Source organism: Larus michahellis, chromosome 9 (genome assembly GCF_964199755.1).
Source record: "Larus michahellis chromosome 9, bLarMic1.1, whole genome shotgun sequence".
Taxonomy (NCBI): domain Eukaryota; kingdom Metazoa; phylum Chordata; class Aves; order Charadriiformes; family Laridae; genus Larus; species Larus michahellis.
In genome coordinates this window covers 9,973,761-9,996,556 of record NC_133904.1, presented here as the reverse complement: position 1 = coordinate 9,996,556, position 22,796 = coordinate 9,973,761, and the positions used below count along the sequence as shown (strand labels likewise).

The 22,796-nt window shown below is 43.6% G+C and overlaps 2 protein-coding genes across 4 annotated transcripts in view; both read right to left on the bottom strand.

Annotated features, from left to right (window-relative positions):
- Positions 1 to 22,796, bottom strand: part of LOC141748211 (cell surface hyaluronidase CEMIP2-like) — a 59,123-nt gene that overhangs the window by 22,959 nt on the left and 13,368 nt on the right. For both annotated transcript variants that reach the window (XM_074599869.1, XM_074599868.1), the window contains exons 10-18: positions 19,953 to 20,158; positions 18,280 to 18,349; positions 17,501 to 17,629; positions 16,457 to 16,542; positions 14,965 to 15,096; positions 14,809 to 14,844; positions 13,820 to 13,972; positions 11,772 to 11,949; positions 6,229 to 6,444 (exon numbers count right to left, since the gene is read on the bottom strand). In XM_074599869.1, the coding sequence (XP_074455970.1) occupies positions 6,229 to 6,444; positions 11,772 to 11,949; positions 13,820 to 13,972; positions 14,809 to 14,844; positions 14,965 to 15,096; positions 16,457 to 16,542; positions 17,501 to 17,629; positions 18,280 to 18,349; positions 19,953 to 20,158 (1,206 nt within the window). The remainder of the gene's footprint in view (positions 1 to 6,228; positions 6,445 to 11,771; positions 11,950 to 13,819; positions 13,973 to 14,808; positions 14,845 to 14,964; positions 15,097 to 16,456; positions 16,543 to 17,500; positions 17,630 to 18,279; positions 18,350 to 19,952; positions 20,159 to 22,796) is intronic.
- CEMIP (cell migration inducing hyaluronidase 1) overlaps positions 1 to 22,796 on the bottom strand; it is a 115,472-nt gene that overhangs the window by 86,389 nt on the left and 6,287 nt on the right. The window lies entirely within an intron of this gene.

The window sequence follows — 22,796 nt, the reverse complement described above, 5'->3', positions numbered from 1 at the left end:
ATTTTCAATCTCATTTGTCCCCACCGGCATGGGGAAGTGCTGAGATCGGAGCAGGTGATCAGTAAGGTCCCTTCGGACCTGAAATCCCATCAATGTATTAATTGTTCTCAATCAAAACAGCATTTTCTGACAAAGAACAGTTGGAATGAACTCTGATACTGCAAAATAATAGCCCACTTGTGTCTTTCTGGATAAGAGGCAAGAGTTTCTGTCCTATCACTGCAAACTTTGACATTATTTCCTTCCAACATATGTCTCCAGCCAAACACTGAATATTAAAATGGCTGCTGTACACTTACTACAAAATTAAATGTACCAATGATAAAATAAGCCAAGAAAGGAAGGAAGCATTTGATCAGTCCCAAAAGTTCCTAAATTACAGACTACCAAGAACAAAAGATTCCCATATACATTAAGGTATTTGCATAAAAGGAATAAAAGAGAGAGAGAAAGAGGGAGAGAGAAGGCTGTGCATGGCCTAAGTTGCTCACTACAATGAGTGTTAATGAGTTCAAGAAAGCACCGGAAGAGTTTGCAGTGGGCTTCAATAAGATAATGGGGAAAGCGTGCCAGAGACACTTTTCCCCAAGTGACTAGGGACCAAGTCGCAGGTCTGACGTTAAGGAATAATGGAGACAGCTGTTCTGAGAATGAAACAGTCATTACTAGAACAAGGAAAAATGACACTTCTATGTTGATATAAATATTTGTAAATGGACTTTGTCTCCTGCAATGAGCAACAGTGGCCACTGAGTGAACGCCTTCCAGAATTGCAAGCCACCAAGGATGTGATTTTCAGTCCCACAGAAACAGAGTAGTATATCTAGTGGACCTTGCAAAATGTTTATCACTAAAGGAGGTCACAGTAGGTAAATGCCCTGATCAAGCAATCTAGATCCTACACAAAGAGACTCTTTTGCCCACATGGACCATCACTAAGTCAACAGGACTCTGGACTGGGAGCAAGGACTGGCTGAGATGTTTCCTGCAGCAACTGGGCTCATCTCTGGAACAACTGTCCTGGTGGCTTGGTCCTTCTTGAGCACACCAAGCTGCACAGAAAGCAGCACCCTACATTTTCCCATTCATCCTCTGGGCCTCATTTGAGGGAACAAGGGACAAGAGAGGAATCCAATCCCAGAAGAGTCATCCACCAAAAGGCTGCTTTTAATTCCCAATGAGATGAATGAAGTAAAAAGAACGCTTTGAGCTCCACTGGCCCAAAGTAGGTGACACATCAGCCACTGTCCTAGCGCAGTGTTCTCAGGATGTCACAATGCAGCCTCTTTCTTCCTCAGCCTTTACTCTGTGACATGTTTACTCACTTGAACTGAACTGGAAAAAATTTATCACTTTTCTTCCTTGTATCTAACCTTTGCAGGGGTAAACACTTGTGAATAGGAGTGAAAAGGAGGGTAACAAGAGAATTTTTTTCTACAATGAAAAATACATCTTCCTTAGCAACACCTCCATAACTTTTGGTTAGCTCTATCGAAATATTTAAGAGAAGAAAGTGGGTCATAAAGATACTTTAAAATATGAGAAGTGGTGACAGCTTAATGTAGTACGAGAAGAAGAGCTAGTTAAAACGTTATAAAACACGAGCCTTCCACTTGCCTGGATGGTTTAATGGACATAGTTGTCATTTTAGCTGCTAACACTTCATGCTAAAAAGATGTGTCAGATTTCCCTGTGCTTACATGGCAATTTTCCCAAGTAGATTGTGAAACTGAGAAGATAAGTTCTTTTACAATTCATGGGGGATCTGCCATTCAACTGGATAGCGAGTACGAAGATAAGCAACACGCAAAGCATCGGAACAGAAAATCTTGGTTTCTAAGAAAAGGTTTGCTTGCTTTCTAGTTTCTTTAACGTGGCTTTTGTCCTGCTTGTGCTGTCAGCTGTCAAACTGGGGCAAAATACCTTAAAAATGAGACGCTCAAAACATACCTTCTCCCCTTCTGGTTGTTTGACTGTTCAACAAAGGTTAATTTCCCAGGGCAATACATTTCTCTATGAAATTTTCCAAGTGAAGACTTTTAAATTATTTTGGAAAGAAAAAGATATGTATCTTTCTTTCTCTAAGACATGCTAGGATGTCACTGACTACTTTGATTTTTCCATTGGTGTACACCAGGGATCAAAATTGGACCTCTTTGTCCAAACGTGGACACCAGTAGCTGAAAAATATCTTGCAGGCTTTTCCTTCTTCCCAGGCTGTGAGGTGCTGACGGTCCTTCAGCACTGCAGGTACCCTGGGATTGTACAGTTTTGCCTGTGGTTAGAAAAGCACCGCTCGCTACCCACTGCATCTCTTGCTTCACGTTTAGAAGCGTTAGTACCAAAACCAGCTACACAGGCGCTGAAAACACAGTACCAGCTGCAGGTGTACAACTTGGAGATGCAGGATCAGTGCAATTGCAAACATTCACTGCAAGAACAGAATTACTAGAAGTGGAATAATTTCTCTTTCAGCCGCCTGCAGTAAGGTAGTGACGAAGCGACCTGGTGAAAAACCAAGAGCATTTCCTAAAGTGTTTTATAAGAGCAAGGCATCCATTTTTTGTTAATTCAAAACTGACAGTAATTTAGCTATGTGGCAGTCATGACTGTCTAACACCTTTTTAAGCTTATAAAAGAAAATAGCACGTAGTGCCAAAAACCCTGCTTATTTTAATGAAGACTAATACCAAAAAAGAGGAGTTTCACCGCCGCTCCTGGTGAGTTGCTGTGAAGTCTGCAAGGAAGCAGTAAGTGCACAGCTTCAGCTGCCCAGTGGGAGCCAAGGCACTTGTCTTACCATTTATATAAAAATCAGAAATGGTTGAGGAATCTCATTTACATTTTAACAAGTAATGAAGGCGTTGAGGAGTCTCCAGTTCAGTACATTTGGAAATCTTACACACCTACATGGCAAGAACTACAGGACGAGCCTCTCCCTACATTTTTCTTTTATTACTGGCCTCTGCAACAGCTGAAAGTCAGGTTGATGGGACAGCGAGGACCTCAGCACCCTGCTGACGGAGTCCGAGTGACTCACAGAGATTGCCAGAAGATGTGGTGCTGCCAACTCTTGTGATTTCCCTGTGAGTCTCCCTCTATTTAGTGGTCTTCCTCAACGCCTCACTTTATTTACATTCCAACATGAGACTTTTGGTCGTCATTTAAAAGAAAAGGGGTTGGTCTTGTTTGGGCAACACCAACCCTACAGGCTTCAGAATCAAATGGGGAGGACAAAAAGACCTGATACTTCTTGCATGTGTAAATTTCGTCATTTTAAGCTGGTTCCAGAACCCTTTTTTTGGTACTGAAAGGCAACATTGGAGCCAAAGCACGAGGCATTTCTTAGCACTCCCTACTGAAGGAAGTTCTCGGACACCACGTGGGGAAGGTGGCATGATGCTTCTTGGAGACGGTGAGGAGGAAGGACCATGAACAAACCATAGGAAGGTGGGAATGTCAACCTGAGTTGCCAGATTAAAACGCCCTCTGGAAAGTCTGTCCCCAGGATTTTGTGGAACTGGATATGCTGCCAGAGGAATAGGTTTTCCCCAGGCATTTCCTTTCCTGGGGAAATTACACCCAGGAGAAGATGAGCATGAAAAGTGAATGAAAGAAACCAAGCAAAAAGGAATTAACTGAACTCTAGACACTTTGCTCAAAAAGGATTTGCCTGCAATATTAGCTGAAGGACTTGGATCTCATTTTTCCACACCAAGGAGCCCATCCCTAGGCTGACTATCTTGGGCCCAGTTCAGCAGTAACACGAGAGTCACTATTTCCTTGAACTGAAAGGACATTTTCACCTGCTTGTGCTAGGGAAGAATAAAAGTTCTTCTCTACCAGAGCTGCATGGAAAGGAAAAGAAAAACAGATTTTGTAATAGAGTTGCTAAGATCAAATAAACCATCTTTCTCCATAATTGGATTCACTCTTTTAGGCTTTTGATCTAAAATATGACACTCAGAATTTAGCACACAAACAAATCATTGGTTTGTCGAGGTGCTGAGAACCAGGGTTGAGCTGAAATACTCCAACATATATACCCTCCAAATTAAATCAAACACTGCTGCATGGGACCAATTTCTTCTACCCTGCACATATATATATTTCCCTACCCAAAACCCATAAAATGAAGCATTTAATATGAGCTTTACTCATCCTGCTGGATGCTGATTAGTTGAAAAATGTTGGTAAGTAACGGATCCCAGAGAAGCAAATGTTTATGCTTGCCTAAACCTAGCCAAGGAAATTTTCTATGGTGGAAAAACCGCCTCACCACATAGAGTGCCATAACTGGGAGGGTATTAATAGAAATAAAAATATAAATGCCTGCTTGTTTACAGTTCTGAATTTAACTGTTCGGTTGCCAGAGCAGAGAATATAATTTCTCTAGAGACACAGAGCAGAATGTAAGTGCCAAGCACTTGGGAGTGTTTCATAGGAGCCCAATCCTGCTTCTGCCGAGTCAATGGCAAACCAGGGGATGCAAGGCCAGTGTCTAGACACTGAAATAGCAACTCCTGCTCTCTGCTGTGCAGCTAAAGCAAATGCACATACTTTTTTTTTTTTAGCTTAAAGAGACATGCATAATCTGGATTTGACTGTGCAAATATTATGTAGGCATAGAGGTCTCAAAGATAATTGCACACCTGAAAGTTTCTTGGAGAAAGGGGAGCAGACCGTTGTGTCTGACCACCCAAAGTGCAAGCCCATGCTTTACTACACATCAGAGAAGCCACAGAGAAACTGCCTTCAGAAATCTCCCAATGTGGAAAATCCGTGAGTCCACGTTTGAAACCCGTATGAGGTGCAAACGTAGGAAATCAGGCTCTCTTAATCCCCATGCTCACAAAATTGCATGTTACGAAGGGAAACCTGACAGCCTGCTCCTGTTGGGGCAATTTTAATGCTGCCCTGTCTTCGGTGACTTCAGGCAGAGTTTCCTCCTGGGCCACAACTACTGATGGCTGGGCAATGCCTACTGACTCCCAATGGGGCAAGAGTCTGCAGCATGCTCCCAAGTGCACCGAAGACTCTTAATACATAAATAAATAACACCTGCTGTACCTCACAAACTTTGATCTTATTCTAAGATCACTTCGTATTCCATTCTTGCCTTTCCTATCCAGCAGTGCACCCCACTGCAGTCTTTATTTGACAGTGCAGGGCTGTTCCCAGGGGTCAGGAGAACATAATGGTCCCTCTAAAAGCCACATCTTGTGCGAGGGCTCCCAGTACCCACTCTCCAACATCACACCACGTGGTGCTGTGTGCGCCCTCCAGACACAGTCTTAATATTTGGCTTGTTCAACACAAGTAGAGAGGAGACCTGTCAGGATGTCCAAGTAACTGGAGTTTTAAAACAGGCCTGGATATCTTTTTTGTAAATATGGTAATATCCTTTAGAAGTGGAGGAGCAAGGAGAGCTGTCTGCAGTATCTTACAGATGACTGTGAAAGCTGTGGTGAGTCACGTATTTACAGTATGCTCTATCCACACATAAAGGCCTTGTTGAAATTTGAGCAACATAGAAAGAACCACAATCTGATTCTGAGGTCATATTTTCCCTCCATCTACAATCTCCTCCCCCTTTCTTTCCCTACTGAAAGGTTACCTGGGATTTGTAGCCTTTTCTACCAAAGTTGTTGCCATCTCAGCTAAGGTCTCTAACTCAAGTGTGCTATAGAAAACTGCGATGAAGGTTAAAGACCACCCTGACCTAAGACTGACCATCCCTCAGACAGTGATTTCTGCATGGGAAATAAGAAAGAAGTGTGAGTTTGTGTCTCAACCACCCATTTCACCATCCTGAACGCAGTGGGATGTGTCAGAGGAGTAACATCTTCCGTTACTGAAATTTGAAACCAGACTTTTGAACCAGACTTATCCACCAGAGCCCCATGATAGAGTGGACAAACACCTGGAAGCAAGAACTAGAAAACACCAGACTTTCCCCAACTCAATTTCAACTTGCAGCTTCTTGTGGGCAATGGGAAGAGACGGGGCTCCTTACAGCCATGGGCTGCAGGCAGCGGCACAACAGGAGCCTTACCAAGCCCTTGGAATTAGGCAGGTAACACCGAGAGGAGTAAAATTATACCCAATTTATTATTCACCTCTTATCTTATGGAGTGTTGAGTAGGTTTCACTCCATCACCCCCTCAGAGTGAGTGAGACACCCCCCCAACACGCCCAGCCATGCTGCCTGCAGACACCCCCCGTTACCTGTGCGAATTTCCCGGTACACATCACCCCGTTCCAGCGCGGGACGGTGAGACACCCGGGATGACGCAGCAAGTAGTTGTCCGCTCTGCCTATGAAAGTGTCTGGATAGCCTGTCACCGAGCCGTCCAGGTCATGGAAGACAGACATTTTGTCACCGTCATTATCATTGTTTCCGAACCACTCTCCCGATCTGCCAAAAAACACTTTGAGTCCAACCTAGCAGGAGAAAATAAGAAGAAAAATGACTGCTTAGCTCCAAGGAAGGACTTGGGTTTGCGGTGTTTTTTACAGCCAAAGCAGCGATACGGTTAGGACTAGAAAGCTCTATTGTCTGAGGAAAGAATTTTGTTTTGCCTTATCTATTTAGAAAAATTTCCAGCTGTATTGGTTTTCCCCCTCGTTTCTTAATCCCAGGAGATATTTTCACAAAAATTAGACTTTCAGTTCTTTGAAATGCACTCTCATAACCATGTATTCCTTGTAATTACACAGCAATAAATCGTGCGGTGGCAAAAGGAAGAGGATGACTCAAAGGGTAGGGAAGTACTGGAAGATTATGACATTTACTGAGGAATATCACAGCTGTGATCAAGAAACAGAAATTACTAGATATTGGGTGAATTTTCTCATATATTTCCAATAGCTGTTCTAGAGGGTTCTGAGAGTGCCATTTTTTCCTAATTGTTCCCCTAAAACCTTATAAAACTCATAAAAGCGACAGCGATTCTCAGACTTGGCTCTCGTGCACGTTCTAATATATCTCCTGAAGATTTTTTTTTTTAGGAAAGAGAAGTAGCAGGAAGCAGCATTATCCGCATTACACACAGCTCTGTTTTCAAGATTTTTCATCAGCTAAGCAAAAGGATCTGTCCTGATATGAAAATCCAGCAAAACAAGGAAACTGCAGATGTTCGGCAAAAAGGCATGGAACATTTTAATGTCTGCAGAGAAAATTATTACAGTGTGTGACGATTAAGTTCTGAAGTAATCAAGAAAATAATTACTCCAGGTCAAGCACACTGAATGAATCCTGCAGCAACGTGTATAAAAGCAGACGGCATAAATAGCGGCTGGATCGCGCCGACTCAAAGGACTGTAATTTGTTTCATTTAGCCCAACTAATTTTAATTGGACTGTGCACATGAGTAAGAATTAGGGTCAGCAGGATTAGGCTGCAAGTTTACTAAGGGCTTTAAAGACTTTATTTTAACAATAATAAACAGTTTAGGAGAATAGGAGGGTCATTGTGATTCTGAGTTAGATGGAAAGTCCCATCGCCTTAAAAAAGGATGACCACTGCAGCAAGAACTACTTGCAGAATAAAAGTCTTTATTCCTTCAAAATTAAATTACAGCCTAGAACCATTTTTCTGCCACCTTCTTTTCTGAGTCCCATAAACAAATACCCGCAGCAGTCTCATTTAAAGGAGGCTCAAACACATGGAAATTTAATGTGTATTTTTGAGCGTTTTAAAACCTTTTCTTGCTGCACCGCAGGAAATTTTTGCCCAAAGGGCTACTTGGCAAAGTAGGAGGATCCCAAAGGGCTACTTGGCAAAGTAGAAGGATCCCAAAAGCTGGGGGTTTTTTCTTTCTTTCTTTCTTTTCAATTTATAAAAGAGGAGATATTAAAAAAATGTAAACACTGTGCTGCAGCTCAAAGCTCCATTGTAAATACTTTGCGACAGAGCACTTCTGGGGTTGCATATGGGAACGGGCACTTCGCCGGGGAGGCAGAACAAAGTCAGCTGTACTTCAAAACAAACCAAGGCACAGCCAGCACAGCTTACATTAGACACTCTCAGTCTTTCCACCCAGCAGCAGACAGGTTTGGTGCTAACGCTAATCTGGTCTCTAACATCCTCCTCTGAAAAAAGTCTGAAAGTCAGCAATGAAATGGAAATGTTAATGAGCAGTGTCGCTTCTTTTATAAGTCTCAAGGTTACCTTACTTTTGTATGCTGAGGGATAGGGGTGCCCCGGGTTCGCAGCTACAGCTATGGCAACATATATTTTCTTCTAATTGAATACACATGAACAGAGAAAAGACTCAGCTGGTCAGGTACGTCCATGCGGAGCCAGGAGTGAGCTAGAAGAGGGTGCAGAGACAGGTCATGTCTAGCTACCACACTACTATTCAGACACGTAATTTTCATTAGGTGTGGACTACCTGGGAGTGATATGGTAGAAAGGTTACTTGAATTACCTGTCTGAAGCCTGACAGGGGGACTTGACAGATGATGGTTATGTGAGTACGTAATCTCTTAGGAACGTGCTAACTCAACCTGTCCAAAGGCAGCACACCGAACCCAGCTGCAGACAAGTCCTGAAGACTGCAGTGGAAAACACTTTCTATATTAAAAATTGATAATACACTAGAAAACATCATATTAACTTGCAACCTTTTCTAAAATTCAAGTATTGGCACAAGCTGCCAAAAAAGCGCCGTATCACTGTTATCATTTTAAGGAAACCACTTTCAACCAGTGTAAATCTTCCTCTGTTTTACCACCCCAGGACTCTGCCCTCGTTAGCACGGCTTTTACTCCGATGGAGTGATGCAAGCCCTCATCCTGCAAGTTGCCGTTGGTCAGGACTCTCTTTGGGTTTGGGGTTTTTTTGTTGCCCTCTTTTTCAGGGGACAGCAGACTTGCACTTTAGCTCAGTGTCTGCTTTTCTTTTTCCCATCGTGAAGTGTTTGCAAATTTCTGCTTTGACGCAGAAACCCCACGCTAAGACAACACAGGCTAAACATAGTAAAGACAACATTAGGAAGCGCCCATCTCTTAGCTAGGCAAGACTGCAATCCCATGGGAGTCTCTAGACCGCAGCCAGGAGCCAGTTCTGGCTCCTCTGAGCTCTTCTGAGGACCACAAACCCACCCGACACGGACCGCTGGGATTTCATTGGCACAAGGGATTTCAGAGATGCCATAGTGTTGGCACAGCTAGGAGTAGAATAGGCTTGAATCCACCCTAAGCTCCTGGCTGCAGCAAAAAAAATAACCAGAGGGTCTAGTAGCAATGGATGTGAACTGGGAAAGTTTGTGAGTCTTCTGCACCTGCTGGAGGTGGCCTTGGATCATGGGAGCCCAAAAGGTCACATACAACCTCTTGCTCCTCACCTCACTCTACAGGAGCTGTGCATCAAAAAGGGAGAGGGATGAATGGGTTGCTATTTTATGACTTAAAAGAGACATGTGAGGTCTTCTTAAGAAATGCTGCACACGTGTCCTTTTCGGGCATGGCTCTGTTCTGGGCTGGGGCCCTCTCCTTTGGGCTCTCCAAGTCCCACTGACTGACAGTAACCAGGTCTACAGGAGACCACAACCATCCGTCATGCCCTCTGCTGGGTTAAGACCAACTACCACTTCCACTGCTTTGAAATAACTTTTAAAAAGCACCCTTTTTAAAAACAAACAAACAAACAAAATAGCTATATCAATATCAATAATGTTGCTATTGATAAATGCACAGATATATTAATATGTGAGATTTAGGTTTGATAACAGAAAGGCAACTAGAATATGTTTTGTGCAGCATCATGTTTAGGTCTTCTGTTCTACTTGACTGTTACTTTTATGCTGGAATTAAACAAGACCTGACTGGCTTTATTATTTTGTTGTCTAACCAATCTGCTGATTAGTCTGATTAATTATACAACTATTCCTTCAGCATGACTAATAGTTTTGTCATCACTATACAACTTGCAGTAACGTTTAATTTCTTCTTAAAACACAACTATAAAATGATTGTCCTTCAGGGAATTAGTACTTAGCTACCCTTTAAAAAGTAATAAAATGAAGCCTGGAGATGGAAAATTAATTAAAGCGGTCTACAGGCTCTATCTTAACTAGTCAAAGACATATTGTCCCGTATAGCAATTAGCAACAAAACAATAAACTAATCGTGGTCCTTCAAGTCTGAAATCGGATTTAGCACATCTGGGTTCAATCCAGACGAAATAGAACCAAAGTGAAAAGTGCTGGGATGCAGGTGGTTACGAACATAAATGGTTTTTAAGTTGGCAAAACACCAACTTCAGAAATGGGTATTTCTTGGAAATGTACATGCAAGAACTAGTTATTGGGAAAATGTCATTAGTTTTTTTCGGAATAAGCTGACAGTGTATTATTTTAATTTGCTTTGCAGAAGTATTTAGTAAGCCTTCTGACCATTTTTACCTTGAAAACCTCAGATCTTAAAGGCATTGCAGTACTAAACTGCCTCTCAGATGAAAAATGCTGGGATATTTAACAGGCTCATTGGCCTCAAATGGTGCAACTGTACTAAAGAGCTGCATTTTCAGCCATTCAGGAGGTAATCATCCCCTCTGCTAACGTGCACAGATAGCATCTGTCTGAAACCATTCTGTTGGACAGAGTCCTACACCGGTTACTGGAGGAAAATTTCCACTCTCTTCCAGTCCACCGATCAAACTTTTTCCATCGTACATTTTTCTCTAAGATCCCCTCCCTGGTTCCAGGTTGATTTTCTCATTCATATTCCCCATGATCATCTTATAACCGTTTCCCCAAGGGAGGACATAAAGCAGGTATGGCAAATTAGCCTTTATTCGTGTTCCAAAGCTCCCTAAAGCATCTAAGGTAACGAAGATATCTTTACTGAAATGCACTGTGTTTTCCTTAGAGGAGCAGTCAAGTGTCTGCAATCAACGTCATCCTTTCGTGAAATACCCTCCTGTTGTTGGTCTAAAGTGTACCAGAGAGGGGACAGACAAACTAACTGCTTGCCAGAGAGAGTGATATTGGTCAAGCCCAGAGCAATGGAAATTTTTCTCAAGAAAAAATCCAAACCTCAAGCCGAAGTTACTACAGTTCATGAACATCCTAACAAGCATGAACCTTGTTTGAAAAAAGCTAAGGAGTAGTTGTGATCCCTGGGAGCGTGCCAGGTGGAATCTATCATTTCCCAAGCCAAGCACATGGGGTCACGATCCCTGCAGGAATCCAGGACAGGGACAGGAATTGCTCAGCATCCTACAGCTCCTGTCAAGGCAGAGATAGAGAGCCCCATTCTGCTGTCACTGCTCAAGGGAAGTCCCTGTTGTGCTCAACAGGAATTTCAATGCTGACGCCAGAAACTGGGCCATGCATTTGCTTATTTCTGTGTAAGAATTGTTTTGCAGCTTACTGCCTCCTGACATCTCATTTGTGGTCTCCTCAACCTCTGAGGCCAGGTCGTCACCAGGTCCTCAGCATGTGGAAGCTGGTAATGCTGCACCAGCTGAGACTCATGTTCTGGATTTTCTGGTTACAAGAAATCTTCATCTAACACAGATTTTTTTTAACGTATGTCTGCCCAGGCATAAGATACCTTCACACTTCACTGGCTTATAAATAGCCTTCGTTAAAAAAAAAAAAAAAAGAAAAAAGTTGCCAAACGAATCAATGGTATGCGGTATGCACCAATGTAACATGCATCACTACCTGGAAATTCCTGCCCTAGGATAAATCTCTCACCACTTCTAAAAACTTCAAAAACTTGCACATCTAACAGCATGCATTCCTGCTTTTCTTACTCACACTTTTCTCCATCAGGATCTGTGACACGTTATTCTGGGGGCTTATCTGCCAGGAGTTTTTCATGAAGAACCCAATGGCACTTGAGTATCTGTCAACAGTCGGGGTGAACTTCTTGAAAGTGCATTTTGCCATCCTGACAGGCCCATCATAAATCTGGAATCCACGTATAGGGAATGTCCTGTGAGATTTAAAAACAAATACAGTCCTGCATTAAAAGTTTGGGCAAACTCTGAGTCTTCTCCTAAAGTCGCAGAAAGATATTAACAAGTAGTTCAACCACCTTTCCTTTCCCAAAACTGGGATCTGGACTCTCATCACACAGTTAATGAAAGATGAAACTCCGCCGAACATCCTCTACAGGATAAGGTTCAAGAGCCAAAAGAAAGGACTCGTAAGCTTGCCTAAGGCTTGTAAGCTGGGCTAACGCAGTTCAAAACCCTTGTCCCCAGCCACCCAGGGGTTCATCACCACAAGGAAGACCCAAAGGGTTGTGTGGCAGCACAGCCAACCGGTTCCCTTTTCCAGGGTGGAAGGGTTTCTCACAAAAACATCAGCATGATTGAAAAAACATCAGACTCCCTGGAGGCAAGTGTCTCCTTGGAAGCAGGTACCAAATGGTGCAGCACAGTTTCTTCTCTCCCTACAAGCCACGTCACGGGAGATCCCTAAGATCTAGTCCACAGCATTTCATACAGGAAAGCAATTCCTGCAGCATCAGTCCATGGACATGTTGTCAAGACATGTCAGAGTTGAAGGAGACGCCACTGGAGTCACAGGTAAGGACCTGCGCCTTCCATGGTTTGTTTTGAGAAGGTGCCAAGTTTTGCTTGTCCCTCGTAGCGTTTAATTAGAAGGTGGCCTGCAGCGGCTTCGTAGATGGTAATGAAGCTGGCTAGTAGTAGCATGGAAGGGTAGGTCAATGCTTACTGAATCCAGAAAGGGTTGCTCAGGCATGGAAGCCACAAAGTGGACATCACATGGGCACACGGGTTCTATCCAGCCTGGGGGTCACTGAGATGCAGATTCCCCCCGAGCCCTGATGTTTTTTATTGCTGGTTGGCTCCAGAGATCCAGAAACACTTTGCCTATTGGAAACACCAGGCACAAACAGTGTTTCTTGACCAAATAATTCTTCTTCAATTTCCAGAGCTGTTATCGCAGTAGTTTGATCTGGTACAACCCCCACATCCCATTTTGCACTAAGGTGTAATGAAAGGATGGATATGAGACATTTTGGCATACTTCTTTCCAAGAGCACATTGCTTAAGAATATCGCAGATGATTAGACCTTGTTTGAACTGCAAAGGAGCTTTTTCTGCAATTGCAATTAAAATAACAACACTGATAATAACTGAGGATAGCTCTGATTAATCTTACTGCCCTACACAGATCCCATTCCTGTGTCACTTATGGGTGAGACACGTATAGTCGGGGCTGTGTGCAGGGCATGTCTGCTGAGTACTGCTTATTCCTTAATTTTATATTCCTCGTAGAGGGGTTAATGATGGTTAGCATCACCAAAAACATACATTAGGGTAGAATTTAGGCTTGGGGAAGCCACACCTTGCTATGGGGATGTGGGTAGGCACTGTGGTTCCTCGGCAGGAGCAATCAAATATTTGCTATCAAAATAGACAATAACATACAGCTATTGAAAGAGAAATAAGATGCAATAATGAAAAATGGTTTCTCCTTTGTCAAACTGGCCATGTTTGCCCAGCTATGCCGGCAGGAGGGACGGTGGCATGGCGGATGGGAGCTGCGCCACCAAAGCGCTACAACAAAAGCCACTTGGTATCTTTCAGATTCTCTAATCCGTTCTCCAGCAACTAATAAATTAAGCAGAAAATTAAATCAAACACATCCAGTCAAGAATGCTCTCAAGCTGTTGGCTTGAAGAGTGAGTTTATTCGGATGCTTATTGTTTCTGGCCTGTACAATAATTTAAACACCTGTTATAAATTACTTGTTGGTAGTCACGTTCATTCCTGAGGCTTTTCTTCTAACTTATGCTAACACCAAGAAGAAATGGCAGAAGAATAACTCACTTGTTTCTGGGCAGTGTTCTGTATTCTCCATTTGCCCCTTTTCCCCAGTAGCTGTTTTGGCCTCCCTGGGAGCCAAAGTTGCTGCTTTCTCCAACAAAAACGGAGCGTGTAACCTCCAGGCTGGAGCCTTCGTCTGTCGGGAAAGTTCCATCGCTACAAGCAAAGAAACACCAGGTAACTGTGCAGCACAGCGCAACCGATTAATTAACACTTTTTAATTACACCACAGACACATTAGAATTTCTTTCTTAATTTGGAAAAAAAGTGCACGCGGTGGTATAACAGCCTGCTCTCAAAATCTCTTTGGAAACCAGCAAGTTAGTGCTGGGGTAGCTTAGTGCTCGGGCGTCACTAATACAGGTAACTCAGTCAGGGTAAGCTCAACCATATATATATATGTATGTATATAAAAATAAACACTCTATACTGAGTTCCTTTATAAATTTTTGGCTACATCCCTGAAGCAAGAACCAAATATCACTGATTCTCATTGCCTGCAGTGGGCTTCAGCTATGGCTTATTTTTGCAGGTCTTTTGCAAGAGGGGTCGAGACGAGAGCAGCAGGAGCATGGCAGACACCAGCAGAAGAGGCAGGAGACCTGCTGTGCCACCACGTGGGACCATCCCAGACGCCCTGCGCCAGCAGCACGTGAGCTACGGGCAATGCTGGTCCACTGGGCTAGAGCAGAAGAAAAGTCTCCCCGAATGCAGAACCAGATGTTTAGTCTACTGGTTCAGCACCTACCGTCCAAAAGGAAATATTCAGCAATTATGATGTATTCCCCAGACACGCTGAGGCAAAGAGAATGAAAGGCTAAATTGCCCCTTGTATTAACGGCTGTGCAGGCAAGACTTGATGTGGTCTGGGAGGGAAACGTGAGGTTTTCTCATGTCTTACAGGAATTACCAGGGGAGTGTCTCGGCTTCCATTCTTGAGCCTCTCACATTGGGGGAAAAAAACTGGAAGGAGGTCGATTTTAAGAAATTACCTTGCCAGAGTGAGTCCAATTCCATTGTCTGAAAACCTGGGACAGAAGAAACACAACGGTGTAAATGAGGAGGAATGTCTGCAGTGAATTTGGCCTACAGACCTATTTATGTCTGCAGCGAGGGGAGTGATATAACACGTAATTACAGTAACCTACCCCGAGTTGCGGAAAATAATGTCGCCACCCCTGGCCCAGGCCCCATGGTCATTATTTTTAAAAGCAATAAGACCATCAATCACGGCAGGAACTCGCGGCTTTTCAGGATCAGCATCTTGATGTGGGCGAAACCTGAAGCAAGGAGCTTAGTTAATGGGGCACAAGAGACATAGGAACCGACCTCAGACAGGGGAGGTTGTGCCTCACAGACCTCGTTTGGCTTCTAAATATCATCATGATGGGCCTAAAGAGGTGATACGCCCTGGATGAGAGTCAGGCTATTAGCTTGATTTCATCTCTGTGCTTTGGTACAAAAGCAGAAAACAATAACCATTCATAACAGTGAAATTCTGGCCCCAGTGAAATCAACAGGATATTTCTCACTAGACTTCAGTGGGCCTACTGCTACTCCTTAATTTGATTCAGTGTGATTTAGAGGCACAGAAAACATTTTTCCCCAGTCCCTTGGGTCCTTTTGTAATTGTCCTTACAAGGCCCATTGAGAATCCCTGGATTGATGCTAGAAAATCAATTAGGTGCTTTCAAGAATCTCATTCCGCAAAGATAAGGGAGTAATTGGAGCTGCTTTCCCCGCATGTACAGACCAGACCTCCATATGCCTCTGTCTCTGCTGAAAGAGAAGCTGTCATATGAAAAAAGGATTTGCCCTGGGAACCGGGTGCTTCTCAATTACTATTCAGTTACTAGTGGTGTGGCTATTTCTTGCCACACTGGCTGTTAATGGGATATTTGTGCCATGTTTGGAAAACAATTGCTTTTTCTGAGTCTACCCTCACCTCCTACTTCTCCAGCCAATGTACTAAGGGAGATGCCCCTTCAGTGCCAAGGGGGCGACCTTGGCAGGGAAGTCTCACAAAGGGACGCAAAGTCCCCCTTTCCTTCCAGCCATATGGGAGCATTATATGTGGCATTGATAGGATATGATGGAGGACGAAAAAACTCAAGGTTTCACCAGGAGCTGATTTCTGCCACATCCTCCTCACATAAACCCATCAGGCTGCAGTGAGTGGGAAAATGGCCTTGATTTATCTGCTTCCACTTAGCGAAAGGAAGCTCAGATATTTTAAAGCAGCTGACAGAAAGCTTTGAGGCTACTTTATTTTCCTCATTAATCCTAGAGCAGTCTCAGCAGGCTCTTACATCATTTTTCAGATGTACAGTCCTCTAAGTAATTAATAAGAAATGCTGGAGTTTACAAACCCGCTAATGGATCTGGATCCCCTTTCACGTGCTTCACTGCTTAGTCCTCATAACCCCAAGTGCACGTGTACCGCGTTTGATCAGCAAGAAGACAAACAATTCAGTGCACAGCTATGAAGTATTTCCCTCTGCACATCAGAGATAGCTTGTGGGTTGTTTTTTTTTCAGATGCTCCAGCCATAATGAGACATTAATGATCTGCTAAATACAATGCAGAAGCCAAGAAGCAACGCAACTATCCAAAATACTTAGCCATACAGCGTGCGCTTACCTGGCATTATCGACAGTGAGATACTCTCTGGGATCTTCAGCACTGGCTCTCGTTGTCTTTACTCCTTTTCCAATAAACAAACCAGCCTGAAAATGCACCCGACTCCAATTATTTTAAGAGAGACCAGAGATCCCAGACTTTTATCAATGGATGCGGGCAGCCAGTGCGTGCAGGCACAGCGAGCGCCCGCAGCCTGGGCTTTCTCTTCCCTTTCGGCGTCCCTCAGCTCAGCGTGGCATTAGCAGAGGCTGAAGCCAGGACAGAGCCTGCCCTGCCATGTGTTATGCATCAGCACCTTGGGCTGCCTCCTGACCCAGAGCAAGGCACCGAACTCCCGCTCTCCCTCTCTCCCTCGCGGAAAGCAATAAGGGACTCTGCCAAGCTCTTGATAACTTTTTGGAAAAAGAGCGCTGTTAAGGAGTAAGGCTTTAAATAAAGAGTGACGAGTCCCCCGACAGTCAAAAGAGAACATGAGCTGCTGTAGCCAAGTTAAAGACTTTGGGCTAGAGCAGCAGTTGTCATGGACTGAGATGTAAAATATGCAAGGCACAGAGAACAAGCACTGATTTCAATCTAGACTCCTGAGAAATAAGTTAAAAATACTTTTTATAGCTTACAGGTTATGTTTTCATGTCAACAGTATATTTGGAGGAAAGCGTTTTTCTTGGAATTACTCTCACTTTTCAAAGGTGATGAGCAGGCCCTGGCACAAACAACTCATCCCCCCATATCCTTGCGCCACTGCGGCCAACAGCAGTGCTCAGTGTCCTGCTTGTCATTCCTTAAATCTCACTTAGTAGTAGGTGTATCTATGGCCTGGGCACATCCCCTCTAACACGTGCTGAAATGGGAGCCCCCATTCTGCTCAGCTCCCTCTTTAACCATTAGAAAGAGAATCATCCCCAAATTTTGATTTTCTCTTGATACAGTGTCAAAAGACCGTTATCAAAGTGTGAGATACCCACGATTTCAGAGCACCACACACAGCCAGCCCCATGCCATGCTATTATATTGGTAGTAACATATAAAAATCATCCAACGTGCCTTGAAATTGGAGTGGACTCTGTTGTTGTAAAATACTCCCAAGGGTGTATGTTCCGCCTGTCCCTCTGGATATTGCCCCTCAGACTGTCCAGTGGGAACCCGGTGGAAGATGTACCATATCCCGACATCCTAAAGGAGAAAGGGAGGTCCAAGAAACAGGATACTTACAATTAATGACACAATTTATCTCGGGGACTTAGGGTTTCCCACTGTGCTGGCCAGATTCCTAACCTGAGCCTGCCAAACACATGCAGGTCCCAGGGGACACACACCAGCCCAAACTCTTACACCTCCCGACTTATCCTTTGGCATGCACAATGGGCCCCAAGGCACACACACACTGCTTTTAAAAATGCATATATTGTGGGTGAAATTCAAGTGGTTTATTAGAAAACACGGCCTTCTCTATACAGGCACATTAGACACAAACATGACTTGGGTAAACATCAGAGATAATAACAAGGAGAGAGTATGTATTTATATATACAAATATAAAACTTTATTGTGCATTTAACTATTAACTACTAATAAAAATCAACGTTGGCTAAGAGGCACCACACACCATCTCCAGCCACCGTTGCGAGAGAAATCAGTCTCGGCGATACCAGTGACTGTAGGCAAAAACTTGTTCTTAACAGAGACAAAGGTTGCCAAAATACATATCTAAATGTTACGATGGCTTACTAAAAATTCATTGCCCTCACACTGGTGACATCAATAATAGTCGAACATATGGGAACTGGATGCAAAGCACAGCTCTTGCTGTGAAATGGTTTTACCTGAGCACCAGCTGCTGCATTCTCTATTAAGTTGTTGTTCGGATTTGCAATCCAGAATGTGCTGACAGCCCTGAAAAAAATCAAAATCAAAATGATCCTAAGCAGTTACCAAACAGGAAGGGATACATTTTCATAGCACTGCGCTGGACTTGAGCCACAACTCTCCTATTGACTTTAAAACTCCACACAACCTTTTAATGATACTCTTTAAGGAAAAGAAACCATCTAGTGATGTCAGACGTGCTCATTTACGGAGCCACATGCTGAACCTATTGTAAATTATATGAGACCGTTAACACAAAATCCATGCTCTGTTAAAGGCAGCTTAAGGAAACCCGATGTCACTTTTTTTTTTAAAAAAAGTTAGGCAGCTTTGGAAAAATACCTGAAAAGTGAACTTCTGGTTTGTTTTTTGGAACTTCAGGGGCAGTGGCAGGAGGTATGGGAATCTCTATGGATTTTTGAAGCTTCAATGTGGAAAACAAAACAACTGGCCTTGCAAGCCACAAATGGCTCATTAAGCAGGAGATTAAGGAGGTATTATTTTGACGTCTGTTCAAATAAGGAGTTTCTGCTTTAGAGGGAAGATCAGTAGTGGCACAAACAGAAGACAGATATAGCTATGAAAATATCATCTGTTGTCTTACTTCATTTGATAACATCTTTTGCAGTAATAAAGACCACACGTAAAAACACTGTAAATCTTTTCTCATTACCCTACGAATTAATTTGATCATTCTAAGCAGAAAATCTCAATAATTTTTTAGCCACCTTAACAATTACATTGTCAAGCACCCACACTCCTTTGGATTAACAGAACCGCTAAATCGGCACAAAATAAATCTGTATTAACCATATAGGCAACCTTAGCATTTCAACAACGATAACTGTAATTAATCTGTAGGTTTATTTACACAAATTTAAATATATAGGGTTTGGCCACTGGATCCTTTTCCAGAAAACATGAAAATAGAAATTTCCTTGCCTAAACTATGCTCTTGCTCGCAAATCGTAGCCAGTCAAGTGCCTGCGTCCCCCCAGGTGCCCATGTCACAGCTAATCAGTCTCCAAAATAGAGGCTAACTTGGGTCAGCTATAGCAGGATATTGTTTATTGTTAAATGATGCTCACCGTAGTTTACGCTAATCTCTACATTCTCGCTAAATCTCCTGATATGTTCTAGATATTCATCCACCCACATACTATTGACCAATTTACTCTAGATGCTCCGGCCCCAATTCAGCCTTGGGGAAATACGGCAAAAACTCACTTTGTAGTGATATTTTTGCCAGCCTATACCAGGGCTGAAGCAGTTTGCGTTTATCGGACAGACCTCATGGAGCTTTCAACGTAAAAAGAAATAAAAATTGAAAGGGGTTCAGAAACGAGCAAAGTGCTCTAACATATTTGCAATTCTCAGGAAACAGTAGCAGGAATAACCAGCAGCAAATATTCCTTACTTAGGATTCATGCAGGTGTTAACACATATCTTCACATGCAAAACATGGTCAAGTAGCTAAATTATCTTAAAATGAGAAATGGTAGAAAAAGCCACAATTTTTCATTTAATATCAAATGGCACCTTTCAAAAGTTTCACCACAGCATTCTTTGGGACCCGGCTATAAAGAGCAACGTAAGTTCGAAGCCTGACTCCAGCTCCCAGAGCACTTACATGCAGTCGGTGCTCGGCACAGGAACGTAGTTCCCATAGACGTGGCTGCGGATGGCAAGGCACATGGCCTCATTGCGATCCGAAGGCAAGATCGTTCCTGACCTCGTGAGGAGGCCCAAGTTGTGATAAAACGTATTGCGTTGCTCCGTCCCGTCTTCGAGGAAGAAGCAGTGCCCCAGAGTGTCATAGCCAATGGTGTCTTTTACCTGGAAAAAAGTATAGAGGCCATAGATGGCAATGCTGACAGCAGTAGGGACTATAAGTGACGTGCTTTGCTTATCAATAAGTTGCCGAAATGCTGATGGAGTGGTTTTGCCACCCCTCTGCTCGGCGAGCAGTGCCTCCGTAGGTGCCCGTCCTGGAGTAACTCAAACTACGTGCGGTTTGCATAACTGGGGGCTGATCTTCTTAGACAGCAAAACTGATGTTAAAATTACTCCGAGGAAGGTCGCATGCATAATTAAAGGAAAATTGCAAAATACTGGGTTTAAGACTGCCCTCAGCTCTAGGAGAGAACATTCGATTCAGTGTCGAGGAGTAAATATCTGCGTAAAGATAAGCGCGTCTCGCATGATAAAGAGTTAGCCTGGTTAATCCAGAAATTTTCATGACCGCAACACTTCCCAAATAAAATCAGAAATTCTTTAAAATGCACCATGTGAAGTAATTTATGTTAACGAGGTTTCTGTTCTTGCTCCTCCACTCAGAAGGTGCAGGGCCACATCACTCCTGTAATGATCAGCTTGGGCAGAGATGGTATTTCACTCTTTCAGCCTATTTAAGATTAACTGACATGCATGGGGATATTGCGTTAAACCCTAATTTGACCAAGAGGACTTAGCACAAGCCTCCTTTGATGTACAGTCTTACGAAGACAAATTCAGAAATCCTTCTTTTAAATGTAAATACTAAATCAGGTTAGTTAAAATACCAGCTATTTGTTACTAAATCTTATGGAAACCTAACTTTGTAGTCCAGTGATCCCTGTCAGCGTATTTATTCACTCTTCAGGCATACGAAATTCCTGTTGACGTCAGGGGTATGTCCGTGTAAGACTGCAAGTTAACTGATATTAACCTACTTGGTTATTTCCGTATACAGAGGGACACTTGAACCAAATCCATTTCAGATTCATATCCTGTGCTTTCCCCTTAATGGGCTGGAACCGTGCATAACATCTGGAGTCACGAGCAGTATAGTCCCCATAGGTAGATCCCTACTGGATTTCATTGTTTCCCTGGCAGTCACCCCTCAAACTTCTCACCTGCTGCTCTTGTTTCTGCCCTAATGAGGCATTCAAGAAAGAGTTAAAAATAAGGCACAACACAAGCAGGTACCCAACTCCTACCCGATACAGCTTTGGAAAGCCACCCAGACCCTGCAGGCAGGTGCAGTAGCTCGGGTGAGCTATAAGGAGGGTAACAGAGAACCCACGTGCAGCGACACGGAACACGTCCCTACCAGCTGAGTCTTGGAAATACAGATAGGAAATGGATTTAGATAAAAATGCAAGTGTCCTTGCCAGCCTGCTAAGAACAGTAAGCCTGGCTACTTCTATCCTTCCAAATGACGGGCAGAAGCTGCGCTAAGGAGGCCACGGGAGACTATTTTTGGAAAGAAACTGCAACAGCAAACCGCCTGCTGTTTTAAACGGCATTTCAATTGTAGAGTTTCAGTCTTCTGAATTTAGCTGAAGTTCGGCTAATCTGTGCTTCAGACAGCTGTGTTAAAAACCAGCCTTCTATCCAAAACCAGATTTTAGCTTTAATTCATGTGATTTGTCACAGCTTCAGAAACACGTGGCAGCCCAGAAAACTTAAGTACACGAAACTATATTGATTGCCCTCTCCTAGCCAAAAATAACATAATATATGGGTCGCTTACATTTGCACTGACGGATAAGGGTCCGTGCCATTAGATCACAGCCCCAATCACTGAGCAGTTCTGGCATGTCACAGATAGAAACTAAAAGCTTGGGAAGGAGAGACCACCTGCGGCACGGCGACAGCGGCGTGTTACTGTACGTGTCAGCATGAAACACTGCCCACCGCGCAGGCGACAGCCCCGCCGCTGGGCCCGACACCCGGTGATGAAGGTGCCTCCAAACACCGAATTATATATAGCTCAGCAACACAATATAAGTGACCTTTATGCGCTGCAATGTTAGACACGAAGCTACAGTGGTCTGTGTGTGCCAGGGCAGCAGCGGCACGTCACAGCCTGCTTCCCAGCCACGGCGGGTCGCCCAAGCTGTGCGTGCCACCGGCTCGCAAAGCGGCACAAGGCTGGCACACGGGAAGAGCAGATGGAAGAAGGGCCTTGCAGACAGCGCCGCATGGCCCGGACACAGCAAGGCACAAACCGCCGCGCTCCTGCAACGTACTTCTACAATTACATCCTCTAAACCCTCGAAACAGGAGAGGGAAAAACCACCCATCTGATTTATTCTGCCTCAAGGGATGAAGTTTCATAACCCGATGCTAAAAGAGGGAGCCATCCACGTTATTTAACTGCCTTGCGCTCATACACACGCTCTTCTCTGGAACTGTAAATTATTTTTATTTATTCTTCATGCAGGGCTTTTTATTACATTTTAATCATTCTTTATCTTAATGACTGTATTGAAACCACACAATGCTTCTGCGGAATCGCATATTTAACCTTTGCTATAAAATCTGTTCACCAATTCATGGACTCAAAGCCCTCAGCAGCCAGATGCCGGGGGGGAGGTGGATCCCACCCTTGGATTCTTGATTTCACAACTAGTGCATCCCACGCATCCAGATAAACCCTTGACAACCTCACTTCTGAGAAAGAGCAAGAGCATACACCATTCTTCTCAGG